Raw genomic sequence first — 13562 nt, 5'->3', positions numbered from 1 at the left:
CCCAGTTTCTCTGCTGTATATCTGACTCCCCGAAAGGGAGGACAGGGCCCAGGACCTGTTCAAGCTCTCTTGTTCCTACACTTGGCAGACCCTGGCACAGCACTCAGGGAACATGCCTTCAGACAGGAATGGAGCTGTGAGCCATGTGTTCTCAACCAGTGTTAGGCCTCAGAATCATTTCGAGGAGAGGACATGTTGGACAAAGTCTTTTGAAAACATACATTCCTAAGCCCTGCCCCTGAGCCCTGCCTCATTCAGGAAAGAAGAGGTGGAATCTATGGAGCTGCATTTCTGAGGCTCTCCAGCTGATTCTGATCCTCTCCAGCTGATTCTGATCCTGGTCCCAGCAAAGGATCGCATTGTGTCCTGCACAGGCATGTATGTAGATCCATCCATACATTCATTCCCTCACTCATTCATTTACTGAATATATGTATACTGCTATGGACCAGGTAAGGAACTGCTGGGGCTGGGGCTCTAGTGGAGAAAAAAGGTGAGCTCCTTCCTTCACGGAGCTTCCATGTAGATGGTGTGCAACAGATGCATTCACATTTACCCATACATGGACGTAAATGTGTCTGTGCCACTGGGCTCCACGGGTCTGGAGTGAAATTCATCAGTACAAGCAGCTGTGGTGATTATTCTGGAAGAGGCAGATGTTCTTGTGTTCTCCCCTACCATAGATCCTCAGCACCCTTGTGAAAGGGACGCGTAGACCTGTGACCTGCAAGATTCGCATCCTGCCATCGGTAAGGATGGTGTTTTACACCTGAAGGTCCATTTTCTCTGCAGATATTGGTCGGGGAGGGGTTGGTGTGAATGATTCTTGAGGGGACGGGTCAGGTTTGGAGGAGTGGGGAGATCTGAGCCCACTTTGGGAGCTGGCAGCTGCTCCCTGTGTGGCTGCAGTAACCACCCTGTGTGGCCCCGTCCCTCAGCTGGAAGACACCCTGAGCCTTGTGAAGCGGATAGAGAGGACCGGCATTGCCGCCATCGCGGTTCACGGGAGGTAAGTTGTCCCCTTGCTAGTGACCGACTTGTACGGAGGTCCTCAGCCATTTTGATGCTTCTTCACCGGACCCTGGGCACCTGCCAGCTTCTCTTCTATGTACCCAGCCTAGCTCTTTGCTTAGCTCTTTGACACCCCCTGAATCTGGAGGTTTGCAACCCCCATTTCTGGGGTTGCATTTTTCTTTGTTTTATTCATTGAGCATCTACTGGGTGGTAGAGACTGCACTGAGCTTCAAAGATACAGACACACCAAAGGGAAGGAGAAATGCCCCTACCCTCAGGATGTGCAAATGCTAGAGATCGAGTGATTTGCTCAAAACTGGGTCGTGCAGTCAGGAAGTGGTGGAATTAGAACTCTGCCTCTGAATCTCATTTTCTTTCCACTACATTCAGCACTAACTTTTCTCCCGAATGACCCCAGGCAGACCGCTGTTCTTTTATAGGCACCGCCTCTTTTGTCTGCCCTCGTTGGACTACCAGCTGTCACAGGGACTGCTTTAAACAGTCCTTAGGTCTGTAGCGAATGTGTTCTTTGCTGAGAGCTGAGGTGTTGCTGAAGGCTATCCTTGGTTACCCAGTCGAACTTGCTTCCTGTGTCCAGGATGTACTTGTGTACCAAATCCCAGGTTGGCAAATTTCGGCTGGAGTGACCTCCCTTCTGAATGATATTCCTTGTGAGTTCAAGGGTCTTATAGGAACAGCCCATTTCTTGCAGGTGTGTCTATTACAGCATTTTCAGAGATGGGAACCCAGAACTTCAACATATGAAAACAGAGAAAAGCAGAGCTGTGTGTGTTGAAGCCAGCAGCGGGAAGTGAAAGGCCACACACCTATACATACACACTCCTTCCAGAGGCAGCAGGCTCTGGGCTCAGATGCCTGGCTTCAAATCCCAGCTCTGCGCTGGTTGGCTGTGTGTCCTTGGACAAGTTATTTAACCTCTCTGAGCACTACAGCCCTCATTTGGAAATTAAGATAGTTTCTGCTTTATAGGGTTGTCGCAAAGCTTTTATGAGATTGTGAATATACAGTCTTGGCATAGTGCCTGGCAGATAGTGTTCCCTGAATAAATAAAGCTATTCCTTTTTCCCAGTAGTTGGAAAGACTAGGAAGACAGAATTGGGCAAGTTTAAAGAGGGACTTTCTGGCTATCAAAGCTGTTAAGGATGGGTTAGAATTGGGCTGCTGGGGGTGTGGGAAGGTGGAGGTGGAGGCTGGATTGATGGGACTTTCTTGGGCCCTGTGGGCCCTGACACTTTGGTTGAGGAGTATAGCAGAGGGACACCATAGATAGGGCCTGGGCAAGGGCTGTTTGGTTGGCCATCTGGTTTGCCTGTGAGCACAGCTCAGTTTGGGGTTTACCTTAGCATCCCTAAGACTCACTCACTCATACACAGGAACTTCTTGCAGCTGATCTTAGATTCAGGGGCCTCGGCCTCCCCGTGACCCTTGGTGACAGCCCTGGTCTGTGGCCTGCCCGTGCCAGCTACCTCTCCCCAGGATCAGCTGCCCAGCTTGACTTCAGCAGAGGCAGCTGTGTGGGAGTGGCCCGTCTGAGCAGCGGCAGCTGTTCCCTGTCCCCCGGGAAGGGCAAGACCAGGACAGTAGGGGCAGCATTCTTAGGGCAGTGTCCCTCATCTCCGGCAGAGGCGAGGAGAAGTTGGGGTTGGCCATGTGACCACCCTCATCGGCTCCCAATAGCCACGCCTCACCTGCGGGCCTCTGAGGGCTGGATTCAGTGTGTACCTGCGCTGCCCCTGTGTCCTGCAGCTGGGGTCAGGGAGAGCCATGCCCTGTAGCCTGGAGCTCTGTCCCTGCCGGCCACGCAGCCTTCCTGAGTGCCAGCAGGGAGGGCTCTCGGGCCTGGCTCATGTCACTGGGGCTCAGTGTGATGCAGCCTTTGGCATTCAGCCCCCAGCCCCATCTCTTTATCTCCAAGGAAGCGAGAGGAGAGGCCCCAGCACCCTGTCAGCTGCGAAGCCATCAAAGCCATCGCCGAAACCCTCTCCATTCCCGTCATAGCCAAGTAAGCCTTCCTTCCTCCTTGTTTGTTCTTTTATGCCTGATTTTACTCAGAGGGACTTGAACTGACAAACAGAAAATGGAATGAGATAGCATCAAAAAAATGACCCTCAGGGAAAAGAAGACAAGAATGTGGCAAAAATGAACTTGGGAACAAGGCTGAAAAGTATCTGTCATGTCCCTTGGCCTCTGGTGAGCGGCTGACGTAAGTATGTGGTAGGCAGGGGCCCAGGGCATTCTGATGGAAGGGTCGAGGTGGAAGTGTTTAGGGAGAGAGCAAGAAAGAGGCTGCCGAAAGGCCCCCCGGGGAAGGTGGCGTCCCCCAGGGCTAGGTGTGTGGGGTGTGGGGGGAGGCAATCCATGCCAGAGCACAGAGAGCCGCGGCTCAGGGGCAGGAGGCAGGTCACAGGCCAAAGCCCAGGTCCTGGCAGGGGTCAGGGACTGATGACCAGCCTGCCGGCTCAGCAGTGGGACAGCAGTGTCTTGATGTCACTGGAGAGCTGGCCTGTGTCAGCCAGCTGGGAGTCCAGCTCAGCCCTGTTCCTGCCCAATGGCAGGTTGAAAACAGAGGTTCTAAAGCCCTGACGAAAGTCCTGCCTGCCTGGAGTCAGGGAGTGAGAAGCTAAGGCAGAGGTGGGGGGCGGTGGTGGCAGCCAGGTCCACTTTGCCCAGGCCACGGTGCGTTAGTGGTGGCTTGGAGAGAGGATGGGGCTGCTCAAGACCCTAGACTCTGTTGCTACCTAAGGGAGCTCCTCCAGCCCTCATCCCACACAAAGTGCTGTCTCTGAGCTGAGGGTGCCACCTGGCTCCTAATGAAACAGACAAAGAGCAATTTCCAAGCGGCCATAGGATGGCCCGAAGGGAAATTGCGACCAACCCAGGCCTCCTTCCTTCATCTCACGACCGCCCTGCATCTGTTCCCTTTCTAGGGTTTAATCCAGCCATTAGTGGGCATGTAGGGCCCCAGCCTGGGGCTTTTCCTGTCATCCCTGTATCCATGTACAGATAGCTGTCCTTCGGATATGGGCTGGCTTTAGTCACTGTTGAGGATGAGGGGCTAGGGAGGGTAATCTTCCTGAGTACCTGTGAAGTGCCAGGCACGGTTTGGGCTGCCGTACTCTATCATCTCACTCACTGTTCCTGGCCCCACAGCAGGGTGCGTGTTGTGCTCTCCAGTCTCCAAAGCTGTCATAGCTGAAGGGCTTGGCCAAAGCCACATACTTAATAAGCAGCAGATCCAGGAGTTGCCTGTTTCTGACAATACTGGTACGAGGCTGGGGCTACCCTTCACCAACCCCCCATCCCCGCCGGCTGTTGCTTTTCAGTGGAGGATCTCACGACCACATCCAAGGGTATTTGGATATAGAGGACTTCCGACGAGCCACGGCAGCCTCTTCAGTGATGGTGGCCCGGGCGGCCATGTGGAACCCGTCCATCTTCCTCAAGGAGGGTCCACGGCCCTTGGAAGAGGTCATGCAGAAGTACATCAGATATGTACGTCTACACACTTTTTCACAACAACCTTTTCTCTCTGTCTGCCCGCTTTCTGCAGAAAGTGCTTTGGGTGAGCCTTTGATGGTGAGCCCGGCAGCCCATGTGGTTCCTCTCTTTTCCTTTGTTGTGTCGCGAGGCATTGGGTTTTCCTGGCTGCAGTGTGAAGAGTGGGCTGCTGGTGGGGAGAGGGTCATAGCCCTTCCATCACCCCCTTCTAAAGCCTCCAAGGGGTGGGGGTCATTGCATGGGCCTCTGGATCCAGGATGCTGTCGGGGCCCCTAACCCATGATAACTTTCTCTAAGTCCCTGTCACCCCTCTGCCTCCCATGTGCACAGTGACAGTGCCAGTGGGTAGACACTTCAGCAGCCACAGCCAGGAGTAGACATCATAGCGGCTGTTGCTGACAGATTCTCTCCATAAAGATGTGTCACCTGGCCATCAGTCATAATCACTTCTCAAGCTCTTCTCTTGTAATTCCCAGAAAGCAAAAAAAGCAAAAATGTAATTCCCAGTTAGGCTACTTCCTCTGACTCAGGAAGTAGCCTAACTTTAACCCTTTCCTTGGGGAATAGCTTTTTCTTCCCACCAGGATGGTGATGATAGTGCCAGGGCATTTCCTATAAAGGAGTTTTTTGTCACCTACTGTGTCTCATTGGCACAGCCCTGGCACCCTGTGGGACTCTGTGACCAGCTGTGTGTGTGTGACTGTCGGCAGAGACAGTGAGTGGTCCGCAGACTCCCACCCTCCTCTTCAGTCCTGGAGCTGCCACCCACCTGGAGGGTCAGGAGCTTCTCAGACTCTCAGGCGGCCATGACCGTGCCTGGGCAATTGTGGCTGCTATGACATGTGGGTGTCCTCAGTGCTGAGCAAGCTGGGGGTGGGGGAGGCCCTGAGGCCCGTGCCAAGAGCTGGCAGCCTCTGTTCTCAAGCCTCTTCTGCTCACTGCTGAAGCCTTCATCCCCTTGGTCCCAGATGTCCTATTGGCCAGGTTAGTGACCACCAGATTCTCTGATGGCCTGGGTCAGCCAGAGGTGAGGGACTGGGCTCAGCCTAGGTGGGCTGGCTGGTGGCCTGTGGCTGGGATGGCACAGTCAACAGAGCCAAGCTCTCACTGGCTGAATGGTGATGGTATCCTTCCTGCCCAGCCCGTCCCTTGGCAGCACCTCACGAGAGTGTGTTGGGCCAGAAAGGGAGTGGCTTTCCAGCACAGGCAGGGCTGCTTCTGGTCCAGCCAGGTGCCTCTGTCCCAAACAAGCTGAGTCAAGGCCTTGCCGCTGGCCGGGACTTACCCCTGGGTCTCTGCTTTGTCGTGACGCACTGAGGCAAGGCCTGAAGACACAAGCCTAGGTGAAGGGATTAGAAGAGTGTAGAGGGTGAGCGGTGAAGGGGTGGGTTCTGTGGGGCTGGGGCACCCTTCGACACTTGCTCTCCTGCCCTCCCCAGCCAGGCCGACTTCCACTGGGCATCCCCAGGCACTCGACTTGCCTCCTTGAGCCTGCATTTCCCCATCTGAGTAGTGATACCCGTTTGTTGAGCTCGTAACACATGTGAACATGCTTGGTCCGTGATGCTGGGTTTTTCCACGTTGGGGGAAGCTGTAGACAGGGTGTTTAAGATGTGGGAATGGCAGGTGCCTGCCAGGGTTATGAGTAGAGGAATCTCACCCCTGTCCTGGGGCTTGTCCTGCCACACCTGGGCTTGGCTGTTTCCCACTCCTCACCATGGAAGATGCTTGGCAGCAGGTCCTCAGTGGTAGCTGATGTGGGAGCAGCTCCCTGCACATCTGGACCTTGCTCAGGCTGTCCGGTAGAGTGTTCTCCTGACCGGGGGCCTTGGCTACAACCCTCAAGCCTTGTGTCACTAACCAGAGGAGTAGATGGCCAAGGTGGAGGTGGCTCTTTTGTGGGGGCCTCAGCTCCAGGCCCCTCTCAGGCCTCCTTGGAGCCACTTTCCCTGCTGTCAGAGCAGCACGAGCCTCAGAACCTGCCTGCACAGTAGGGGGGCTCACGGCAGTTCTTCTTGCAGGCTGTGCAATATGACAACCACTACACCAACACCAAGTACTGCTTGTGCCAGATGCTGCGAGAACAGCTGGAATCACCCCAGGGAAGGTTACTCCATGCTGCCCAGTCGTCCCAGGAAATTTGGTGAGAGGGGGCAACAGGCTATCATCTGTCCATGCAGACATACCCCGGACCTGACCCTGAGCCCTAAATTGACTACCAGGGGACCCTGGGGGTGGATTTGCAGAATGCTGCAGGATACAGTTTTGCCTCACACAAGGGGGTACTTGCAAAGCTTTAGAACCTACCATCCCTGGACTGATCTCAGCAGCAGAATTTTGGAAACTAGGGCACCAGTGGGATAGGGGAAGGTGAGGGCTGGTCTTGGGAATCCCTGGGGAGGAAGGGGCTTTCCTGGTCACAGATCTGTCACATGCCAGGCCACTAGGATCCAATGGTTAGGAGACTTGGGGTCTTAGGATGGAACCCCCAGCCTGTGCCCATACCTCCACCCCATCTAGAGGCTACCCCTTGGTTCTCTAGATCTGCTGGAGCTCCAATTCGGGTGGTAGACTTTGGGGACCATCACAACCTGGCCTCATGCCTGTGCTTCCTGTGCTTGTATGGGGCCTCCTGCCTGGATGCTGTCTCCCCTGCACGTTCGCAGTCTTTACCCTCCTTCCCCCAGAGAAGGCTTTCTAGACCAGGCTCGCCCTCAGGCAGCCTCCAGTCCTTAAGATGCTCCCAGAGGGAAGAGCCTTTCCAGAACCTTCCTCCTCGCCCTGGGCTTGTGGTGCTCAGTCTGTCCCTCTCCCATGTGGCTTACCAGCTCGACCTCAGTACCTTGTCACTCTGGGTAGTAACTCATTTTAGGTTTGGCCTAACTGTTTGTGGTCAGGGCGGGAAGTGGGGAACCAGTCAGTGGTCAGGCCTCCGTGTCTTCCTCCCACTGGCCCACATGAGAATGAGGCTGTGCATACCCCCAGTGCTTGGTCCCTCACCCACTGCTGGCTGGGGACACCTGCCTGTGTGTTCCTCCTTGGAAAAAAGGCTTCAGTGACGTTTGAAACCTTTTCCACCCAGCCCAGCCCGCTCTCCAGTGCTCACGCTTAGGGGGCACCTGCTCCATTCTCCAACTGCTAGTTCAGGCTGATCACAGGGAGGTGTCCCTGGTGGTGTTCCAGTGCGTGTAGGGGACGTTTCTCAGTGGCGGGCCCTGAGTTTCTGCAGCAGTTTCCTGAGCGCTGGCTGCACTAAGGGGCTTGCCCTACTCTTCTCATCCCTTCAAAGTGAGGCCTTTGGCCTTGGTGCCTTCTACGAGGAGACGACACGAGATCTGGACGCCCGGCGGGCCAAACTTCTGACCAGGAGCCCAGAGGAAGCAGAGGAACCAGCTGAAGACACTTCTGGTATCATTAAGATGGCCATCAAGTTTGACCGGTAGGTCTCCAGCTTGGCTTCAGCTTGGGCAGGGCCAGTCCTCAGGTCTGACTGGGCCAGCAAGCTGGCTGGTTAATGCCAAGCCATGGGACCACAGGCCTCCTTTAATTTGGACGCTTGTTCTCAGTTTTCAGCAACCCAAAGAAGGCACTTTGGAGAAGACAGACCCTGAAAGCCCAGGCAGTGCTGTCAGGGTGTGCATGCTGTCCCAAGGGTGACTAAACTATACCTTTTTCCAGACCCATCCCCTCCCACAACTCAATCTGGGGAGACTTGTCCCCTTCTTTTACTGAAAATATGTGTTTTCTCTCTGAAAAAGTAGTGAAAGTATTAGTCACTCAGTAATGTCTGACTCTTTGTGACCCCATGGACTGTAGCCCACCAAGCTCCTCTGTCCATGGAATTCTCCAGACAAGAATACCAGAGTGGGTTGCTATTTCCTTCTACAGGGGATCTTCCTGACCCAGGGATTGAACCCAGGTCTCCCGCATTGCAAGCAGATTCTTTACCATTTGAGTCACCAGGGAAGCCCTGGTTTTCACCTTGGTCCTCAGGAATTAGCTGCCCATAAGAAGCTCCAAAAGAGCCTCAGGCCCTGAGCCCTTATCTAGCTGAGCAGTCCACCCTTCACTGCCCCTTGTTAGGCCTGTGGTGCTGTCTGTAGGCAGAAGTAGCCTCAGGCCAATTATTGCCTCAGCCGGTGACTCAGCTTCAGATGGGGCCCTGGCCCTTATCCTCTGTGATCTAGGATCTGAGCCTTTCTCGGGTCCCCAGACCCAGACAAGGAGTCAGTCTTGTCTGGCAGGGACTTGGGAGGTGGGATGTGGGCTCAACTGTTGGGCAGTCATACCCCGGGAGAGCTCCTGGTGGGAAGTTGGAATATGGTGCTTCCGTCCATCACCACTTGGCTCTGGAGCCAGAGTCCACTGTGCCCACTGACTCTCAGGGGACATAATCAGGGTGGAGGTAGAGCCTGAGACCATTGTATGACAACCTTGCTCCCCACTCCTACCCACTCCCTCCTGAGGTTGTCTTGAGAGGCGAATGGTACCTCCCTTCTTGGCTGTTTAAGGCTGTTTCCCAGGCTGGCGCACACTTCCCACTGTGATTCCCCAAGCAGCCGAAGCTCGTCTTCCCTTCAGGTAGAACACAGGCCCCAAGCTGCAGGTGGGACAGAAGCGGGAGATGCAGGGACTCGGAGCAGGAGTCCTGAGGCAGCAGTCTGTGGTCTCAGTTCATGCAGCTCCTCCAGGCACTGAGTCAGGCCCCTGCTGAGGAATGCAGTGCTGATGGTCGGTGGGCCCTGACCCCTTCTCTGCCTCTCTCCAGGCGAGCATATTCACCCCAGATCACCCCCAAGATGTGCCTGCTAGAGTGGTGCCGGAGGGAGAAGCTGGCACAGCCGGTGTATGAAACGGTGAGTTCCTAGCTGTGTCCTGCCCTCGTCCAGCCCAGGCACTCCTGCTGCCGCTGTGGCCCCCAGCCCACCCATAGCTCTGCCTGGGCTCCAGGTCACTTGGCTGGAGCCTGATGTTGCCTTCTGTGGGCTGAATGCCACTAGTTCCTTCCCGGTAACAGTGGCCCTACTGTCTAGTTCTGGCCACTTTCAGAAAACGAACTAGAGACTTAAGTAAGTAGTGCTCAGGGCGGTCCCTTCTGCTGGCATTGCCTGGGCAGGGGTCTCGTCTCTGGAAAGGGCTGACTGGTTTAGGAAGGATGATCCAACCTGAAAGTTAGATTGATGGGTTTTTGAACCAGGCCTCAGCCAATGGGGCACAGAATTGGGCCCCCCACATCTGGGCCCCTCAGTGGAAACTGAGATAGTCTTGCTTCACTTCCTTTGGTCCCCATGGCCGTGCCTGTTTAGCTTGCTCTGTCTCTTCTAAACTGGCCTGTGGACATCCAAGCTTATATCTTCTGGGCCTGGTGTCCCCGTCTGCCAGAGTGACTTTTCCAAAACAAATCTGACTCTGTCTCCCTTGCTCACATCTTCATCAGCTCCCCAGCGCCTTTGGGATCCAGCCCTCCCACCTCAGCACAAAGCACGCGTGCCCCACGTGTCTTTCCACTTCAGGTCGCGCCCACTCAGCTGCCCACCCACCACTCCACCTGGTCGCTCTGCCTGGTGTACTTTCTGCGCCCGTTCTTGTCCCCTCTCACCCCTTTGCCATCCGGTGAGCTCCCCCTCACCGAGGGGACCTGGCCCATCCAGATGTCTGCGGGAGAAGGCTCCACAGTCATGCGCAGTTGAGGGCTGTCATGGCCTTTCGCTTAGGTCCATGACAGAACCCCTGACACACTGGGATGTCATTGACTGTGTATCTGCCTCTCTTCCCTGGAAGATGTATACAGGCCCTTCTGGGGAGGAGCATGTGATGGAGGTAGCCTTCATGTGACCTAGGTGAAAGTAATTCCTTTTCTCTGCCTTTGTTGTGACCCTGGCAGGTGGGCCTCCAGGGCTTGGCCCTCTGGCTCTCATGCAGCTGTCTCTGTTTCCTTTGCTCTCTCTGTACCAGGTCCAGCGCCCCCTGGATCGCCTCTTCTGTTCTGTTGTCACTGTCGCTGAACAAAAGTACCAGTCTACCTTGTGGTGAGTTTTCTCATCAGTGGGCATGAGGCTTGGCGGCAGGGCCTTATCCTTGCATTGGCCTGGGAGGGTTAGGGGGGCCGGTGTACCTAGATAGTGGTATCCCTGGGTGATGACCACTTCTCCAGTTTTGTCAGAATTTCTGCCAAGGGTGTATAGAGTCAAGCCTCTCAGCCTCTCAGCCTGTAACCAGTCTGCCTATCTCCCTGCCTTATTGTCCCTCACCTCGTCTACCCAGGGACAAGTCCAAGAAACTGGCGGAGCAGGCTGCAGCCATTGTTTGTCTGCGGAGCCAGGGCCTCCCAGAGGGTCGGCTGGGTGAGGAGAGCCCCTCCTTGCACAAGCGCAAGCGGGAGGCCCTTGACCAGGACCCTGGGGACTCCAGAACTCAGGAGCCGGCCGTGCCTGGGGAGCTGTGCAAGAAGCCTTTCGTGGCCTTGGCAGGTGGTCAAGAGAGCCCCCTGGAAGGCTGGTGACTGCTGCCTCTCCCTGGCCTGGCCCTAGGATGGCTGTGGCTGCAGAGCATCAGCCAGATGCCACTGGACAATTTTCTGCCCCTGGTGGACAGGAATTGAGAGGTTCTGGCTCGGGTCAGCAGCCCGGAGCACAGGCCGAGCAGTGCCCAGAGTGTCCATCTCCCTCAGTGGGTCTGAGCAGCAGAGCCAAGTTCCCAGTGACCTCAGTCTTTTCTTTGCAAACAGGAGCTCTCAGACGGCACCTCTGCAACCTGACATTGGTACGGTGCAATGAATTAAAGAGAATCTACCCCCGGCTGACTGCTTCAGCCTGGCTCTTTATGCATGGGGGGATGTCTTGGCATTAGTCTGCTTCCAGCCTCTGGGCAGAGCTGGGGCTTCCTGAAGCATTTCTCCTACCTATCCTAGATGGAGGTGGGGAATGGGGTATCACCTTTAATGCTCCCTGGACTCCTGGACTCAAGTTGAGCGAGGAAAGCCCAAGAGGCCCATTCTGCAGATGCTAAACCTGAGGCACTGGCCATCAGTTGGCTTTCCTGATGAGAGATGATATGGAATCTAGGGGAACTGTTAGGGTATCTGGTACCCTAGTAAGGGACCAGGTCAGGCGAGTGGCGGGGTAGGGGGTGCTCAGTGTGACCCACCCCACCTAGCTGGAGTTCAGGCCTATGAGGCACCCACTCTGGGCAGAGGACACCGGAGACTGCTGATGACAGCAATTTGGGGCCCTTGTGATTGCCTGCCCACACCACTGCTCCCCCGCCTTCCGCCCCCACCATCCCATCCCATTGGGCCGGAAGGAAGTGGCAGATTCTCTTTAATTTCCTCCTGGCAGTGAGAAGCAAACAAACGGCTACTACCACATCTTGTGGGACCTCCCCCACTTAACTGGGAGGGGCCTTCTGACCAAAGGTCTCTGCCCAGCACCGCCCACGCTTCCTCCGCTGTAAACACGTGGCTTCTCCTCCTTTCAGAGCTCTGTGTGGACGGGGGATCCCCCTCTGGGTCAAGGCCTTGTTCATCTCATCTCCAGTCTGTTCTCCTGGCCCTGAGGACCTGAGTCAAGGGTTGGGTGGGGTGGGTGAGGCCCCTGCCTCAATCCTGGAGCGGCCCCTCCCTGCACCCACACTTGCTCTTCTGTTTGCAGATAAGGATACCACAAAACCAGGGCCTCTAGGAGCCCATCACTCTTTGACCTTGGGCGAGTCACTTCTAGTTCTTGCTGGGCCCAAGAGCCCTTCTCCGAGTGGGATCAGCTGTTCTACTGCCTGAGGCCAGAGGATAAATAGTCTCACCTGGCACTGTGCAGCTAATGGGGTCACTCTATGGTGAGGCTGCCCTAACTTCCCAGACCAGATCCTCCAGAGAAGGGCCCCCACCCAGGAGACAGACTGAGGCTTGGTTCAGTCTCAGTCCAACTTTAGCATAATTTATTTCTCATTTTTCCCACAAAAAACTATTTTCAGTCAAAATGTCCCCTTTGCTTTTCCTCATACCCAACTGGAACAGCACAGACAGGTCCCAGTGGATCGACCCTCCAGGCATCCTGAGCTTGTCAGAGCTTGTGGGAGGACCCTGGTGGTCCAGGTACCAAGTCCGGAGATCCACTTCCCTGGTAGGGTTGGGCTCTGTCCTCAGACCTCTTCTTCCATCAGTGTAGTTTTCTTGCAGGGGGGTGGGGGCGGTCCCTGCTCTAGAGTGGTCAGGTCTATTTCTGGGCTATGGGCAAGGAAAGGCAGGGGTAGAGGTCAGCTGCTGAGACAGAGGTTAGAGTGTGGAGACTTTCAAGGGCCAGGAAAAGTATCGAGGAGAGGGTGAGTCACAGGGGAGCAAGTATGGGGGCTAGTGTGTTCGTTGACTGAGGATGTCCAGCAGAATTCTGGTTGAATATGTTGCCCCTTAAATGGTCTCACTTTAGCACTCCTCAGTGATGCCTGCCCTGGTCTCAGAGAGACGTAAGACCTGGGACCAACTGGGAGGGCCCAGTCAGATCTGAAAGCTGCACCCACTGTGCTCACCATGCTCACCTTAAACTCAGGCTACTTAGATACCCAAACTGCTCTCTGATCCATTCCAGCCACCTTGATTGAGGACTTCCTCTTAACGCATCATATTTTGGGGACGCTTTTTTTTTTTAAAGATTTTTTTTCGATGTGGACCATTTTTAAAGTCTTTATTAAATTTGTTACAGCATTGTTTCTGTTTTGTTTTTTTTTTAAGTTATATATATTCTGTTTTTTTGACGTGAGGCATGTGGGATCTTAGCTCCCTGATCAAGGATCTAACTCGAACCCCTGGCACTGGAAGGTGAAATCTTAACCATTGGACCACCAGGGAAGTCCCACACATGGTTTTAATATGAGCACGGGAGCAAGAGGGGGGCAGGTCTTACGAAGGCTATGACAAACAGACTGGACTAGATGCAGTGATGGGTGGGGAATCTCTTGCTCCTGCCGTTCTGCACACTTGGTCCTTCCAGGTGTCACTCCCGCTCAGAAACTCCTCCAGCGCTCTCCGCTGCCCTCTG

The 13562-nt window shown here is 55.0% G+C and overlaps 1 protein-coding gene across 2 annotated transcripts in view; it reads left to right on the top strand.

Annotated features, from left to right (window-relative positions):
• The window catches only part of DUS2 (dihydrouridine synthase 2), a 33851-nt gene extending 20628 nt beyond the window's left edge, over positions 1-13223 (top strand). For both annotated transcript variants that reach the window (XM_040253308.1, XM_040253307.1), the window contains 9 exons: positions 684-749; positions 939-1009; positions 2951-3037; positions 4359-4527; positions 6555-6676; positions 7823-7972; positions 9302-9389; positions 10489-10562; positions 10798-13223. In XM_040253308.1, the coding sequence (XP_040109242.1) occupies positions 684-749; positions 939-1009; positions 2951-3037; positions 4359-4527; positions 6555-6676; positions 7823-7972; positions 9302-9389; positions 10489-10562; positions 10798-11035 (1065 nt within the window). In that variant the 3' untranslated portion in view covers positions 11036-13223. The remainder of the gene's footprint in view (positions 1-683; positions 750-938; positions 1010-2950; positions 3038-4358; positions 4528-6554; positions 6677-7822; positions 7973-9301; positions 9390-10488; positions 10563-10797) is intronic.
• The last annotated feature ends 339 nt before the right edge of the window (positions 13224-13562 follow it).

This window comes from Oryx dammah, unplaced genomic scaffold (assembly GCF_014754425.2).
Source record: "Oryx dammah isolate SB20612 unplaced genomic scaffold, SCBI_Odam_1.1 HiC_scaffold_13, whole genome shotgun sequence".
NCBI lineage: Eukaryota > Metazoa > Chordata > Mammalia > Artiodactyla > Bovidae > Oryx > Oryx dammah.
This window is presented reverse-complemented; position numbering and strand designations above follow the sequence as displayed.